At 30.6% G+C, this 18,576-nt stretch overlaps 1 protein-coding gene across 1 annotated transcript; it reads left to right on the top strand.

Moving 5' to 3' along the window:
• The first annotated feature begins 561 nt into the window (after nucleotides 1–561).
• slc25a42 (solute carrier family 25 member 42) lies at nucleotides 562–18,184 on the top strand. The gene is given in 9 exon segments (XM_051134637.1): nucleotides 562–966; nucleotides 6,784–6,921; nucleotides 9,315–9,426; nucleotides 10,274–10,299; nucleotides 10,428–10,594; nucleotides 10,875–10,991; nucleotides 12,995–13,146; nucleotides 14,839–14,901; nucleotides 14,904–18,184. Coding segments are annotated over 8 exon segments (987 nt in total). The 5' UTR covers nucleotides 562–966; nucleotides 6,784–6,831; the 3' UTR covers nucleotides 15,164–18,184.
• Nucleotides 18,185–18,576: the final 392 nt, after the last annotated feature.

Below are 18,576 nucleotides of genomic sequence, written 5' to 3'. Positions count from 1 at the left end.
ATAACTAAAACAAAAAAAAAAGTAGACATTTTTCTAAAAATAAATTAAAATTACTAAAACATACAGTAAAACAGTAAATATAAAAGTAAAAAAATAATAAAAATGATGCAACATTTAGAAATATGACAATGGCATGAAACCTTATGGTCCTAAACGCTTCTGTTGTTTTTGTTGTTGTTTGTTTTTAAATATTGTAAAACAATGATATTTTATGTCCTATGTTTACAGTACCTATACTGTATATCTAAGTTCAGTGTCAAAAGTCTTTTGTTTTGAATAGAAGTTTCTGCAAACGAAAAGTGTTTCAACAGTGTTTTAAATAAAAAATATCATCATTATTATGATCTGAATTACATGACACACCCTTGTTATTACCATCGCATCACGTCCAAAGCCGTAATGCTCGTGTCCACACCATAATACTTTGCACGTGAACATAAAATACACGGCTTTCTCGCTATTTCTGGCTTATTCTGACTAAAACTCCAAACCCCACCCTTTCTACAGTTCACTCCCTTCGCCGCCCCTCGAACGAGCCTATCGACGTCAAGCGCGATCCAGCTCTGGACTGCAACTCCCACAATGCACCGGGACTCGCCCTTCAACGCTCGCGTGCTAGTCTGACAGCCCAGCAGACTCGTGAAATGTGCAAGTAAAGCAGCTCAAAGTCACAGCAGCAGCCGTGAAAGTGAATTAAAATGCGTTTAACCGGCTTTCCTGCAAAACGGACGTCCGCAGCCGCGCGTGGAGTTTGACGCGAGCGGGTTTTCTGCGTTAAATGGTGACTGGCTGTTTATGTGAGTGGATGGTGACTGGAGTTCATCACTTCATCATATGTTTGTTTATGAGGTTAGCGATCGAACAGCGTGGGAATGTGTGAGCAGATCGTCATCAGATTCTGGTAAAGTCGGTGTTTTTCTCGTGATTTCGCTCGGAGAGCCACAACAGGTGCTGTCACACAGTCAGGTAAGCGACAGCTCCATTGAAATGTCATGATAACAGTTGTTTTGCTAACAGGCTAAAGGCTAAAGCACTTTGAGACTGATATTGACAAGTGTGTCAATGAGTTCAGCTCTGGATCCGAGTAAATATTTAATAACGATTTCGTTTGACGTCATTTAGCTAAACAAAACAGTGTAAACAATCATGGTGTGTTTCAGAAAAAAAAAAAAAAAACATTTGTGATATGTTGGTGTTTTATATCTGATAGATTTACATCATCAGTCATAATCCATGAATCTGTTGTTTTTAATAAATAAGATGTGATGTTCTTTTGACAGGTGCTTTTATTTGGTGACACTATAACGATTATGATGTTTTATAAATAAGTGTTTAGGTTGGTGTTGATGCTTGTTTTATTTTTGATATCTTTGCTTGGATAAATACAATGCTGTTTTGATTTTGCAGCAAGGAAAAATAAGTGATGTATAAGATAATGTAAATAGAATACATCAAATATGCATTATATAAAAGTTATATATATATAAACAAGAAAAAGTGGGGTCTTGGGGTCTGGAAAAGTTTAGAGAAAAACTAATAAATAAGAATAAAATTAATATTAAATATATTATTAATTAAAATATATGTATATTGATAATAAAATATGTCTATTGATTATATAAATGTTTTTAATAATATAAATATTAAATAATAACATATAATATTTATAAGAAAGCAGAAAAGGTGAAGTAAAAATAATATTAACTAAGTAGATATTAATAATTTATAAATAAAATGTATTGATGTGATATGTAATGATTAATGAATAATATGTAAATATTATTTATATATATAAATTAATGAATAACAATAGGTTAAAATAATGAAAAAAATATATAAATAAAAAATAGACAAAAATAATGTGTCTACCAGTACAGTACTATATTAAGTTTAAAACAAATAATATAATATATATATATATATATATATATATATATATATAAATTAAAAAAAAAAAAAATGAAACTAAGTAGATATTAATCATTTATAAAAATATGTAGTAATGATATGATATGATTAATTCATAAAAATGTAAAAATCTTTTAAAAAACAGACTGCATCTACAGTACAGTACTATAGTGAGTAAAATAAAAATATAAATAAACTAAGTAATAAAATAAACTAGATAGTAGAAAGTAGAAACTAGAAAGTAGATATTAATAATTTAATATTCTATATGAACATTTTATTTTTAATTAAATGAATGAATAAAAATAGATTAAAATAATAAAAAATATATAATTAAATAATGCATCTACCAGTACAGTACTATATTAAGTCAAAACAAAACAAAACAATAATAATTATGTAATAGAAATGAAATACTGTTTACGTAATGTCTTACACATTTATATATAATTTTGGTCCTTATGCATGGAAATATACAGCTGTCTTTTAAATTTTAGGATTTGCACAAAGATGCTTATATTTGGGGGTTGCATCTAAACGATTAAAAGCTCCTGTTCTCTGTCACATTTATAGTCTGTCTTAGCATGTAAACAGCAGTTTTGTATGCAATTTGTTATGCATGCAGTTCCCCATAAGCTCTTGCTTGTGTTTATACTTTCATCGTTTGTTTGCTGTTGTTATTTTTGTTGCTTGTTTGGTATTTCCTCCTTGCAAATCACAAAAGGCTTTCAGTGGATCTGTCATTGGATCCACAGGGAACATAAAAGACTGAGAAAGAGCGAGGCAGACAGGGCAGGAGGAGTGATTTGGAAATCGTCCCATGCTTCAACCCAATGGGGAACAAATCCTGCTCTCAGTCGCCTTGGTGATTTAATCATGAAAAACACCTTTTCACACTTGAATCCGTTTAAATCCGTGTCATTTTTAACCCTAGGTTATCTTGTTGTAGGTTTCACACTGTTGAAGTACAAAGCTGTAAATGAAACAAAAACTTTCTGTATTTCTAGACTTTGCTACATATGAACATTGTGAAACATTGATTAGAATCAACATTAGTTTCCTGAAGATGAAAATGCCACTTTGGCTAACAGCTTCATGCATTGTGAAATGTTGCTTAACTCTGGGCATAAAAGCTGTTAAAAGCCTAATTGTGAATTGCTAAATGAAGGTTAGCAAGTCATTCTGGTCTCTCAGCACTAAAGACTCAGGATTACCGTCAGCGAATGCGTCACACGCGACATGCCGTGCAGCGTTTTAAGGTTGCGCGTCTGCAGGGGTCTGACAGCTCTGAAGTGTCCGTATGTGCTGAATGTGTGTCAGTGTGAAGGACCTTTCACCCACACTGCCTCTTGTTCCACTTCACCTCCACCGCTGAGAATAGAGCTCAGGTTTGACTGACCTCCTGCTAGTTCAGAGTACTTTGAGAAGCTGAGACTGAGACAGCTCACACGAAAATGAAAATTTTGTTATCATTTTCTCACCTTCATGTTGTTCCAAACCTGTGTGAGGTTTTTCCTCCCGTTGAACACAAATGAAGATGTTGGTAACCAAAGATTTGACCTCTGTAGTTTGAACTGTTACTGAAAATTTTATTTTTGTATTTACCATTTTCAGTTTAATTTTATTTAAAAATATATCTCCATAGTTCTTATTACTTTTATTTCAGTTTTAGTTTTAATTTAGCACAAGTTAAACTAAAACTTTACAACAAGGTCTCATTTGTCAACATTAGTTAATGAATGAACTATTTTGAACTTACAAAAAAATGGTACAATAAGTCAAAAGATTTTTTTACGTTTTTTAAACAAGTCTCTTTTGCTCACCAAGCCTGCATTTATTTGATCCAAAGTATAGCAAGGTTAACCTCTGAAATATTTTTATTATTTAAAATAACTGTTTTCTATTTGAATATATTTTAAAATGTAATTTATTTCTGTGATCAAAGCTGAATTTTCAGCATCATTACTCCAGTCTTCAGTGTCACATGATCCTTCAGAAATCATTCTTATATGCTGATTTGCTGCTCAACAAAAAATGTTATATTATAATTATTGTCAGTAAAACAGTTGAGTACATTTTTTTTCAGGATTCTTTGATGAATAGAAAGCTCTAATTTTCAGCATTTATCTGAAATAAAAGGATTTTGTAACGTTATACACTATAACATTCAAAAGCTTGGAGTCAGTATAATTTTTATTTTTATTTTTTGGAAAGAAATCAATACTTTTATTTTGCAGGGATGCTTTAAATTGATCAAAAGTGATGATAAAGACATTTATAATGTTACAAAAGATTCTATTTCAGATAAATGCTGTTCTTCTGAACTTTTTATTCATCAAATAAACCTGAAAAAAAGCTGTTTTCAACATAATAATAATAAATGTTTTTAAGCAGCAAATCAGAATATTAGAATGATTTCTGAAGGATCATGTGACTGGAGTAATGATGCTAAAAATTCAGCTTTGAAATCACAGGAATAAATTACATTTTAAAATATATTTGAATAAAAAACAGTTGTTTTAAATAGTAAAAATATTTTAAAATTTTACTGGTTTTGGATCAAATAAATGCAGGCTTGGTGAGCAGAACATTAAAAATCTTAAAAAACTTTTGAGTGATATTTTTACAGCATTTATTAACCTTTGTTAATGTTACCTTCATGTTCATCTTAGTTTACAGTGCATTAAACAACGTTAATACAACTTTAACCTTGACCTTAAAAATGTATTAGTAAAGGATGAGATTAAATTCTGTAGAAGTAGTGTTCATTGTTAGTTCATGTTAACTAATATATTTAACGAATGTTAACAAATTAAATCTTATGTAAAGTGTTACCGTAAATATTAATATTTTGAATTTGCTTTTATTTTTATATTTTCGGATTTCATTTAAATTTTAGTTTTAGTACTTTTGTTTTATTTCATTTTATACAGTATTGCAAAGAGAAACCCTTGAGGTCCAGACTGGGTTTTCAGTTTCGCCTGACACCGGCTTATTTTCCCGCAACGCTTTGTTGTCATTGTGAGTGCCCCATTGATTTTTGCTCACTTCTTTAATGACTGTCCTGTTACAGAGTGTCACCGAATCATTAGCGGTTCTAAATCATGTTTGGATTATATTTAGAAAACTAAATAAAGTTGTACGCTATATTGAGCAGTGTTGCTCAGGCCTTGTTCATATCACAGGCCGTCAAGACCTTGAATAATTCAGCATTTGTGCTATTCTTAGAGGTACATCTGTGTGACCCTTTCAGATGTTATTTGATCCGCCCGTGGATTCACAGATCAGCTCCTCTGACCTGCTTTTGCAAGTCAACTGGATTTTATTCGCGGGTGATTTTCATTTCATCACAACTGTTAGATTAATTCCGTATTTGCCATTGATGGTGATGAAAATCCCATGTATATGATTAATATGACAAATAATCATCCAGACAGGGGGAGAAGCCTAGTGAATCTAACAGAAACATTTTACTTAAAAAGCTAGATTTGCTTTTTCGTTGGTAACACTTTACAATACAACTTCATTTGTTAACAGTAGTTACATTAGTTAACATGAACTAACAATGAACAATACTTTTTACATTAGTTACTTATGGCCTTATGATTACCACGGTGATTTCAGCTTGAAGACATTATCAAAAATATATTGCTATTGTTCAGTAGAATTTACATAGCCAACTACTACTACTAAAACTAAACAAATTATTATTATTATTTTTTAGGGTATAATCACACGTTTCTTCCATATTTTAATTTTAATAGGAAATCCCCTTTGTTTGCCAAAAAATAAAGTTTTCTTCTTTTTTAATAATTAAAAGATAAATGAAATTAATGTTTTATATCTTCATTTGATAAACAAAAAAATTTAAATACACAACGCAGAATTTCTGAGGGAAAAAAAAAAACATTTCATAAGGCTATTTTAAGAATAAATGTGAATAAATTAAGTATGCATTTAAAAACTTAGACATGTTAAAATTATCATCAAAAGAATTTGATAATAAAACGTATGATGAGAAAAAATAAAACATTTTATAGGGCCCAAACTTGTCATTTTTGTGAAACTTTTAATAAATAGATGTGAAATTGTATAAGTTTCATGATTTTAATTAATTAGACATGCTTTTTGATTAATACAATTTAATTTAACCATTAAAAAAGAGACGAGAACAGTTAAAATGAGAAAAAAAACAGAATCCAGAAAATTTAAATGGAAAAACAGAATTTGGAAAAAAATAATCATTTATTGGTCTGTAAACTAACATGAATTAATAAATTATATAAAAATATTTTGTTATAGATCACTAAAATTGATACTAATACTAAAACCATTAAAAAGTTAATAAAAATAATAATATAAAATATTGTAAAAATCTTATTTTATTTCAGCTTAATTACTCTTTTTAATTTAGCTTAACTTGATGTACTAAAATAACAAACTAAAACTAAAATAAAATATAAAGTAATATATACCAGTTAAAAAAAACTATAAAACTGATAAACAAAACAAAACTAAAAATTTTAGTCAAATGAAAATGCAAAATACAAAAATGAAAACAAATTTAAAATATTAAATCAAATTTAGCAGTATCTCAGTTATACTAAAATAACAGTGATCGTAAAAAACTGATCGTAAAAATGTATAATATATATATATAATATATAATATATATACACACACACACACACAGACTTTTTTTTTGTTTTTTAAGTTAGAAAAAATTTTTAATTGTTCTTGACACATTTTGTGAGGTCAATCTCTGTGCTAGAAGACGTCTTTACAGATTTAAAAATAACTCTCTGACTAACTCTCTGTTTGGCAGCGTTATATGATATAGTGTTGATTTATAATATTTCTCTCATGTCATTCCAGGTTTGGTTGTGAGCGTGTGCGTGTTTGCGTGCGCGCTGGCGTGTATGAATGGATCAGGTTGGGATGGGGAACGCAGAACGCCAGGGGGCGCTGACAAAGGGCGAAGTGCTGCCTCGCCCTGCCTCCAGCCAATCAGAGGTAAGAATACTCACTTCTGACCCCGCCCACAGCGGAGAACAGCCAATAAGATTGCACTGTTCACACTGTTACTTTTTCAAGAAAATCCTGTCATCATTTACTCATGTCGTTCTAAAGCCGTATGAGTTTATTTATGAGCATAAACATCTTTGTGTTTATCTGGGCATGACTTGAGGGCAAGTGAATAATAACGGAACTGCATTGTTGTTGTGTTTCTGTCTAAATAATTGCACAGTTAACATATCAATGATTGCGTTGTTAAAGAATGCAGATGTAAAAACCGGTTTGGGAGGTTAGGCTGGTCTTCATTCATGCGGCAGGAAGAACAGAGGACTAGTGTTTTGGGAAATCTCACAATGTTTACAGTCTACAGGAAGTCCAGCTACAAATGCATTAGTCATAGATGACATTAAGATGACATGCAGGAAAGCAATCTGAAAGCCGTTCACCATTTTATCAGTGCAAAATGTGAAATGAACCTTGTGACCTTTTTACAGGTTCAGTCATGGGTTTAGGTTTTTACTCAGTGAGCTTGGGATCAAATGTCTACTGGAAGAAAGTTCATTCCCTCATCTGATGGTTTAAACTTTAAATAAACCTAATATTTTCTATAATCAAATCTCTTCATATAATGCAGTAATGCAGTGCCAGTGTGCTTTGATATTTTTATTATTAAATTTTTTTTTATTATTTATTTTTTATTATTTTCATTACTATTATTTTGCATTTTAATTTTAGTTAAAGTTTTGATTGTTTTATTGTTTTTGTCATTTTTATTAGTTTTTTTAATGTCTGAATATATTTTATTATTCGTTTTTATTTTAGTTTTTTTAAATAAAACAAATGCTGTCATATATATATATATAAACATTTTTTCCAGTTAGCATTTATTTTATTTCAAGAAATTAAATTTTTTTTTTTTTTTTACTTATTTTGGTTAACTATAATAATCCTGGCAGCCAGTGTGCATATAACTATACATCACCTATGACATAAATATTTTAATGCAAATTTGTGTCCTTAATATTTGTTTTATGTAGTGATTATTTTATAACAACAATTTGACACTTGAGAGCATTGTAATGTGACTAAATTCACTGTGCATGTTGTGTATATTCGCACTACAACCTCTTGAATCTTACTGCATACTTGATTACTAAGTGTGATGTGTTGAAATAGAATATTGTCATTCTATTTTTAATTTAATCTATGATTTTAAAGCGTGGGAGGTTTTCAAGCTCAAAATAATGTCAGATTCTTATAAATAGAATAAGAGGCAGTTCTATTTCAGTGAGTTATTATAAATATTATCATGGTCATCATTTAGCATTTTGCATGATGTTTTTTGTTTTGTTTTTATTTCCATGTGGGATGCTGACTAGTCCGTTTACAGTAAAACCCATCAGTCATTTTAGTGTTTTATGAGAATTCACATGCTGTTAGTGCCTGTATTAGGTCTGCACAATTATTGAAAAATTGACAAAAACAAAAAACAAAAACTGAAGTCACAATATGCCTTGTGATTAATTAAATCACAAAGGCTGGAATAGTGAAATATTATAATAGTAATATTTCTTATTTTGTTTTTATTTTAAAAATGTTAGATTTTTAATTAGAAATATATTATTGTTACTTATTAATAATAATAATATTAATAATTATTATTATTTATAGTAATAATAATAATAATAATAATAATAATAATTATTATTATTATTATTTAAGACATATTGATGTATAATCACAAAACTTTGGCCAAATTGTGCAACCCTACAAACAAACACAGCAAACCTGAAAAATGATTGTTTAATAATTTTTAGATTTTTATTTAGTTTTTACATTAGTATTTATTTATTTATTTATGTTAAAATCGCAAATAATCACAAATATTTGTTTCCCCTAATTGTGCGGTCTGTAGCTTCTGTCAGGATTATATTAGATGTTGTTTTAAGATCCTTCATGTTTTGATTAACATGGAAAATTCATTTGCAACTGAGCGATTAATGTGGTTTCTTAGTAAGCTAATCAAAACAGAAGACTAGTCAGCAGTTTTCAGTCTTTTGGCATGCTAAGACTTGATGAATTAAACTCAACCCAGTGTTCCTGCTTTACTCGTGTTCGGACAATCGTTCAGGTCACGGGTTGTGTGTGGAAACAGATTAAAAGTGTGAATATAAACCTGTTCTGTTTTATAAAGATTAAAGGGAAGGCCGGAGTCTTTCCTATAAACCTCAGTATGTGCTCATGCCTGGACATGTTACACAGCCTCAATGATTAACACTGGGTGTGTTTGTTATCTATTAGAAGACACAGACTGAGGTATTTACGTATTTATTTTTATGTTGCAATCTTCATGAATCAGAACTAATGTGTGTCTCTGTGTGTCTGTGCAGGGTTTTAAACAGGGTCGCTCAGTCTTGAACTCTCTGCTCTCGGGGGCGTTTGCAGGAGCCGTGGCCAAAACAGCCGTCGCCCCGCTGGACCGAACTAAGATTATCTTTCAAGGCAAGAAGACAAACTCTTATTAACCTTCCTTGAGTGGCTGACTAAACATTTACAGATGCACTAAAGTATGTAAACACTTAGTCCTATAGATGTCTGAATGTCACTGCATTAGCTGTGAATTATCAACGCAAGTGTCATTCTTAGTGTCAAGCGTGAGTCAAGCGTCAAGCGTCTTCTCACCTGTGTGAATAGATTTCATACGTGCACTGAACATCCAGGGCAAACATGTTGCCTTTCAGTGAAAATCACCATTTTGAATCCAAAACAGGTCATTTGGGCCGCAAAATAGGTCATTGTGTTTTGAGCTATATTTTTTTTAGCTCAATGATATAAATAATTTTTAAATAAAAAACATTATTATTTTTATTGTTATGTATTTTATTTTACAGTGCAACAGTATTATAACTATAGTAATATATTTATTTGTAATAAAAACAAGGGTATATTATTACTATAATATTATTTTTCTTTTTTTTATTTAGTTTTTACAAAACTTAATGATATAAAATAACATTCAAATAAAAAAACAATATATTATTATTATTATTATTATTATTATTATTAAACTCTATTTAAAAAAACATATAAGGGCCTATCGTCACACTAAAATTAACTCTAAATCTACATTTTAAAGCTAATATCCTAAACACCAGCAATTTGAGAAAGTGACGCCTTTCGGTGCAACTTTACAAATGATTTGTTTGGTTGTTTTTAAAGTAATAAACCTTGTCGTTGCACAATAAATGTTTCACAGGAATCTCTATTTGTGATTTATTTTTATTTATTACTGAAAATTTGCTGTTATTCTTTATCAGCTGTAATAACTCAAAATATCTTCTCATTTTAGTGTCATCAAATAGATTCTCTGCTAAGGTGAGTATTGCATTTTCATTCTTTGCATGTGGATAAACATACCAACATTTTGCATATTATTTTAAATGTTTTATTTTTCTAGGCAAATAACTTCATTTGACATACTCTATGATGTTTGTGATTTCCAGGAGGCGTACAGGTTAATTTACCGCACGTATCTTAAGGATGGCTTCTTCAGTCTGTGGAGAGGAAACTCGGCCACGATGGTGCGCGTCATTCCGTACGCTGCCATCCAGTTCTGCGCACATGAACAATACAAGGGGATTCTGGGACAATATTATGGCTTCCAGGGCAAGTGAGTGTGATTTTTTTTTCTTTGATTTTTTATTTTTTGTTTTTTTTTTTTTTTTTTTATTCTCCGGTGCTTCATCTCTGCACATTTACATGAATATTTACATTTGTTCATTCAGCCAAAGCAACTATGAAATAAAAAGGCAAATAAGAAATGAAATCACATCTTATGGCTTCAGTAACATGAGAAGAGCCGTGATGCCAAGTTTCAGGATTGTTTAGAAATATGCGAGCAAGTAGAGATGAGGTGCGGCACTGAGAATGAATGTGCTGATGTTTTGCAGAGCTCTGCCGCCTGTGCCGCGCCTGCTGGCAGGATCACTGGCGGGAACCACGGCTGCCATGATCACGTACCCGCTGGACATGGTCCGTGCACGCATGGCCGTCACACCCAAAGAGATGTAAGACCCTTCATCATTTCACCGATCACAACTGGCTGATAGGTTTCCTCGGCTTCATCTGCTGGAATGACATTAGTAATGTCTAACTAAAATAATTTCAGGATTCTAGAACTTTTAAATCTCAATACTTGAAACCAAGTTCAAGTTGCTTTTTTGGCATGACTTTTGCGTTACAGTATTTCAAGAGCATTTTAGAAGTGTAAAATACAGAATATAATTACACCAACAAGGTAATAAAGGAGACAGTAAATGAGAGAAAATAAATAAATACATACAATAAAATAAAAAGTAGATAAAAAAAAGTTTGTCAATACAAACTTTAAGTTGGCTTGAGAAAGCTGGACCAGAAAGTTTGAAAAGTTTAAAAGGTTTAAGAATAGTTTGGATAGTTTTCAGTGTGAAATGGTTTGAGGTTTAAAGTAATTTTAAAATGTTAAAGTTTGAATGCAGTCTGTCAGACAGATAGACAGATAGATAATTAACATGTTAGTATGATTCTTAGCAACATTAACCTTAGCAAGTTACTAGCATGTTGTTAGCACGTTTTTAACATGATTAACAAGTAGTTAGCATATTGCTAGTCTGTTTTAGCATGCTACTAGCATGTTGCTAGCATGATTAGCAGGTTGCTAGTATGTTTTTAGCATGATTAGCAAGTTGCTAGCATGTTTTTAGCATGATTAGCAGGTTGCTAGTATGTTTTTAGCATGATTAGCAAGTTGCTAGCATGTTTTTAGCATGATTAGCAAGTTGTTAGCATGTTTCTAGCATGATTAGCATGTTACTAGCATGTTGCTAACATGATTAGCAAGTTGTTAGCATATTTTAACATAATTGGCCAGTTGTTAGCATGTTGCTAGCATGTTTCTAGCATGATTAGCAAGTTACTACCACACTGCTAGCATAATTCTAGCAAGATTATCATGTTACTAGCATGTTGTTAGCATGTTTCTAGCATGATTAGCAAGTTATTAGCGGGTTGCGAACATGATTGTAGCACGGTTAGCAAATTACTAGCATGTTTGTAGCATAATTAGCATGTTACTAGCATGTTGTTAGCATGATTAGCAAGTTGCTAGCATGTTTTAGCATGATTAGCAGGTTGCTAGCATGTTTCTAGCAAGATTAGCAAGTTGTTGGCATGTTTCTAGCATGATTAGCATGTTGTTAGCATGATTAGCAAGTTATTAGCGGGTTGCTAGCATGATTGTAGCACGATTAGAAAATTACTAGCATGTTTGTAGCATAATTAGTATGTTACTAGCATGTTGTTACTATGATTAGCAAGTTGCTAGCATGTTTTTAGCATGATTAGCAAGTTGCTAGCATGTTTTAGCATAATTAGCAAGTTGTTAGCATGTTGCTAGCATGTTTCTAGCATGATTAGCAAGTTACTAGCACACTACTAGCATAATTCTAGCATGATTAGCATGTTACTAGCACGTTGTTAGCATGTTTCTAGCATGATTAGCATGTTACTAGCACGTTGTTAGCATGTTTCTAGCATGATTAGCATGTTACTAGCACGTTGTTAGCATGTTTCTAGCATGATTAGCAAATTACTAGCATGTTTGTAGCATAATTAGCATGTTACTAGCATGTTGTTAGCATGATTACCAAGTTACTAACATGTTGCTAGCATTATTCTAACATGATTAGCATGTTATTAGCATGTTAGTATGTTTCTAGGATGATTAGCAAGTTATTAGCAGGTTGCTAGCATGATTGTAGCATGATTAGCATATCACTAGCATGTTGTTGGCAAGATTCCAGCATGATTAGCAATTTACTAGCATGTATCTAGCATGATTAGCTAGCTAGACAGCAAGTGATTATTAAAGGAGTGAATTTAATTAAGGAAACATCTTGACGTGTAGTTGTTTTAGTTTTAATGCTTGTTCTGTCATACTCAAGTCATCTTGAGGTGTCTGTGGAAGTTTGCTGAGGTTCCCCTGTTGAGAACAGCTGTGATGTTGTCGTTGTGTGATGTGGTTGTTGGTCAGGTACAGTAACATCCTGCACGTGTTCGTCCGTATCTCTCGTGAGGAGGGGCTGAAGACGCTCTACAGAGGATTCACTCCCACCATCCTGGGGGTCGTGCCGTACGCCGGACTCAGCTTCTTCACCTACGAGACGCTCAAGAAACTCCACGCAGGTAAAGCCAGACTCTGTGCGAATCAAATTTTTCATTTTTTAGTTCATGTTAGGTCCTTTAAATAGCATTAACTGACACAGTTTTTGTTTTTAATAATGGATTAAAAATGTTGAAATTAACATTTAAAGCATTTATTAAAGCATTTATTAATCAACATTTATTAATAAATTATTAGAATCAAAACCTGTATCTGATATTTTTTTAAATAAGGACTTAACGTGAACTTAAAATGATAAATGAATAAAATTAAATAATTAATTTTAGGCTCAGGTCCATTAAATAATATTAACAGAAGCAACTTTTTGATTTTAATAATTTATTATAAATTAAGAAAAATGTTGAAATTGACATTAAGTAAGATTAATAAATGTTTTAAAAGTATTTACCATTTTTAGTTCATTTTAGGTCCATTAAATAATTTACCAGATGCAACTTTTGATTTGAATAATGTTCACAAATTACACCTTGTTTTAAAGTGTTGCCAAAAAAAAAAAAAAAATTATATATATTATTATTATTATTATTATTGTGCATTATCATGCATATTGTCATGTTTTATTACATTTTATATATTTATACAATTTTTTAAATATATTATATAAAATATTAAAATATAATTTTTATATTATATATTTCATATATTTTATATTTAAGTATAATTTTAAAATAATTGTAATTTTATTTAAATATATTATTTTTTATTTGAATTAAACGTTATTGTTGATGTATATATATTTTTTGAATATCTAAATTGTTTTATGTAATTGGCCATTTTTTATTGATTATTATTTCTATAACTATTATTATTATTACTATTATGCATTATCATTATCATGTTTTATTACATTTTATATATTTATATATATTTTTTTAGATATTTTATATATTAAGATATTTTAATATTATTTTTATAATGTGTATTATATTTTATATTTAAATATTATTTTTAAATATTATTTTAATATATATATATATATTTTATTTAAATCAAACGTGGTTATTATTAATGTATATTACATTTTATTTAATTGGCCATTTTTTATTTATATTGTTTCTAAACCGGTTAATTATTAATTATTATTATTATTATTATTATTATTATTATAATGCATTATCATGCATATTGTCATGTTTTATTACATTTTATGTTTATAATTTTTTTCAGATAGTTTATATATAAAAATATTATTTTTATATTATGTGTTATATATTTTTATATTATTTTTAAATATTATATTTAAATATTATTTTAATATATATTTTTTTATTTAAATCGTGGTTATTATTAATGTATATTACATTTTATTATCTAAATTGTTTTATTTAATTGGCCATTTTTCATTTATATTGTTTCTAAACCTGTTAATTATTATTATTATTATTATTATTATTATGCATTATCATGCATATTGTCATGTTTTATTACATTTTATATATTTATAATTTTTTTCAGATAGTTTATATATAAAAATATTATTTTATATATTTTTATATTATTTTTAAATATTATATTTAAATCATATTTTAATATATTAAATATTATTACTTTTTAATTTAAATTAAATTTTATTATTATAGTAATTTTATTTTTTTATTAATAATTTTAATATCTAAATAGTTTTATTTAATTGGCCATTTCATAATGTTATTTTCGTAACTGCCAGTAACTCGTCTGTCCTTTGGTTGTTTCAGAGCACACGGGTCGCTCTCAGCCGTACTCGTACGAGCGTCTGGCGTTCGGCGCGTGCGCTGGTCTGATGGTCAGTCGGCCTCTTACCCGCTGGACGTGGTGCGCAGACGCATGCAGACGGCGGGCGTCACCGGACACACCTACGGCACAATCTCCGGCACCATGCGTGAGATCGTGGCGGAGGAGGGTGTGATCCGCGGCCTCTACAAGGGCCTGAGCATGAACTGGGTCAAAGGGCCCATCGCCGTCGGCATCAGCTTCATGACCTTCGACCTCACGCAGATCCTGCTTCGCAAATTTCAGCAGTTAGGCTACAATGCGCGGTAGCAGACGGCGGCGCCCTCTACAGGAACAGGAAGTTGCAAGAAAAAGGGAACAAATGTTTCTTTTTTTAATCTGAGCAAATGCTGCCAATGAGAAGGATGGGAAATGCCTGGCGTCATGTGACTAGTTTGTTCTTTTTTTTTTTTTAATGCAAAAGCATATGTGCACTGCAAAAATGATTTTTTTACTTGCCATTTTTTTTTTTTCTATTACAAATATCTAAAAAATTTTAAATGAAGATGCATTTACTTGAGAAGCAACATGATTTAAGATATTAAGTCTTGTTTTCTGAAAAATTAATTAAAACAAGAAAATAATATCTGCCAGTCAGCACTAAAAAAAAATAATTTTTATAAAAAAAAACAAAAACAGATTTTTCCTACTCCACTGGCTCAAATTTGTTCTTGTTTTAAGCCTAAAACAGCTAATTTTGCATCATTTTGCTTTTTAAGTAAATGTATGTTGATGAAAGTAGGTTTAGATATTTGCACTGGAAAGCGACAGAAAATACAGGTTAAGAAGCTCATTTTTGCAGTGTGTTTAGTGTGAGTGTGTGTTTGGTACAGAGACACGCTGAATGTACGTCCTTCCGTCTCCTGCCGTCACAGACAGAACGTCCTGTAAGTGCAATACTGCGTAATGCATTTCTGGAAACACTATTTTCCTCAGCGTCCCGATTTAGTCTGTGTTTTCACACACGTCAGGGGCCTTGATGACAATGCACACATGCGTTTTGAGTTTACAGCACAAGTGTGTGTGTGTTTGTGAACAGCAGAGGGCGTTTATCTCAATATCATGTTCATATCAGGGTGAATCTCATGCAAATGGTCAATACATGCAGGTCAAATTTCACTGTAAAATCAAAAGTGAAAAATTTTAATCATGATCGGAAAAAAATTATAATTATACACTACCAGTCAAAAGTTTTTGAACAGTAAGATTTTTAATGTATTTAAAGAAGTCTCTTCTGCTCACTAAGCCTCCATTTATTTAATCCAAAGTACAGCAAAAACAGTAAAATTTTGAAATATTTTTACTATTTAAAATAACTGTTTTCTATTTGAGTATCTATTAAAATCTAATTTATTTCTGTGATCAAAGCTGAATTTTCAGTATCATTACTCCAGTCTTCAGTGTCACATGATCCTTCAGAAATCATTCTAATATGCTGATTTGTTGCTTTTTTTGAAAGAAATGATAGAAATTAATACTTTTAATTTATTTTAAGTTGATCAAAAATGATGATAAAGACATTTATAATGTTACAAAAGATTTCTATTTAAGATAAATGCTGTTCTTCTGAACATTCTGTTCTTTAAAGAAACCTGTAAAAAATCTGCTGAAGTGTTTTCGACATAATAATAACAATAAATGTTTTTTGAGTAGCAAATCAGAATATTAGAATGATTTCTGAAGGATCATGTGACTGAAGTAATGATGGTAAAAAATTCAGTTTTGAAAACAGGAATAAATTAAATTTTAAAATACATTCAAATGGAAAACAGTTATTTTAAATAGTAAAATATTTCAAAATTGTACTGTTGTACTGTGAATCAAATAAATGCAGGCTTGATGAGCAGAAGAGACTTTAAAAAACGTTAAAAATCCTACTGTTCAAAAACTTTTGACAGGTAGTATATTTCTAGAATATTTTCTGTTTTATTTTACATAAAGAGCATGTAGCCTGATTAATGACCATTGTCATTATATATATATATAACTAGAAATTATTATATAAGTAATTATTATTTGAAATTCTTATTTTGAATTCTATTTTCTAATTAAATAATAATAATAATAATAATAATTCTTGTAACAGTTAAACATTACATGGACATTAATTATACATATACATATATGTAGTACACTTTTGCATAATTTTCCCTTAAATGATGTTTTTATGGTTTAATTTTTGCTCAATATAGGAAAAAAAAAAGAATCCTTTTTATCTATTTTGGGCTTTAATATGAGTTGTTTCATTCTGAGATTCACCTTTTTTATCTGTTACCATTAATCCAGGACAGGACAGTGACGTGATCAGTGCGCGAGCCACACGTGAAGCGTGTTTTTCTGTCTGTGACGTGTTTGTGTGTGTGTTTTGCGTGTTGCACTACATGTATGAATCTGCGGCTCCCAAGTGCCTGGAGAGAAACACCAAACATATGAACTGCAACATCATCATTTCAGTCTCATTGTTACTGACTGGTGTAACTAATCAGTGTTCAAATAGTAGTTCAGATATTGAACAAATAACATGTCTATGTTTGGTCTTTATTAATTTGTGTGTTTATTAATTTACTGACATGAGAGATTTTAAAACCCTTCATTACTCACAGTGACAGTATTAAACTGTTCATTACTGAGCTGAACTATTCATACAGTGACTCCATCAAGTGTTCGTTCACTTCAAGTGTGTCTGAATCTGACCTGTTTTATCCTAAACTGAACAAACTGGTTTGTGCATCCTTCTTTACAATAAATGCCATGTATTTTGGTATTTTCTCATCTCATGTAGTGACATTCAGACATTTTGAATGTGTTTTAAGACTTCTTGGGGCTGTTGTATTTACTCATAATCATCATCTCAGTCTTTTCTGAACAAACTAAAATCCCTACTAACCTGACAATCGCACAAAGCACAATGGTTATTATTCAAATGTCTTTTAAAATGGCATTAAATGCATTTTAAATGTTAAACAACATCGCAGAGGCCTAATGAAACACGGAGATTCGTTTGAATCGACTCAAAGATTCGATGTCTCGAGTCACAGATCTGCTTGTTCATTCGTGTCTCAAGTTCACATGAAAGCAGAATTCTTGTGTATTTTGATGTGTCGGAGCAGAATCGCTGATGGGATTCATTGCGGAGTTCATTACAAAGTGATTCGCGTCTTAGTGAATCGTAACGGAATCGAACAAATCTCTCACTGAAATGACTCGTTTGGAAGCATCTGGATTCAAGACTGTTTGTCAGCTGAAAAGATTTGTGCCAAATGAATGTATATTAAACTAATGACATTATAATGAAGCCTTTTCCGTCATTTATTCACACAGATGGCAGAATGAAGCAGCAGATGAAGCTCTTTGTCTTTTGTCTCTGCTGTTTATTGAGACTGATTTAAGAAGAAATTCCTTGCATGAAATCTGGAAATACTATCTAAGGTTTTAAAAAGTCATTTTCTAAAACAAATAGCTGATTAAGAGCAGGAAAAAATGTATAATAGCATCAAATAGTGCAATGCAAAGAGTAACAACAATATCAAATATCAAACTATTGTTTCACACAACAAACTGTGAATGAACTGTATGGAAATCATGTTTATATGAAATGCTTTTTTATAGATATTAATAACATTAATTTTTAGTTTAAAAGACAGAATTTCAAGCCAGCACACAAAGGAGAAGAAAGCATGTGT

This window comes from Labeo rohita, chromosome 2, assembly GCF_022985175.1.
Source record: "Labeo rohita strain BAU-BD-2019 chromosome 2, IGBB_LRoh.1.0, whole genome shotgun sequence".
NCBI lineage: Eukaryota > Metazoa > Chordata > Actinopteri > Cypriniformes > Cyprinidae > Labeo > Labeo rohita.
Note: the sequence above shows the minus strand (reverse complement) of the source record. Positions and strands in the feature narration are given on the sequence as shown.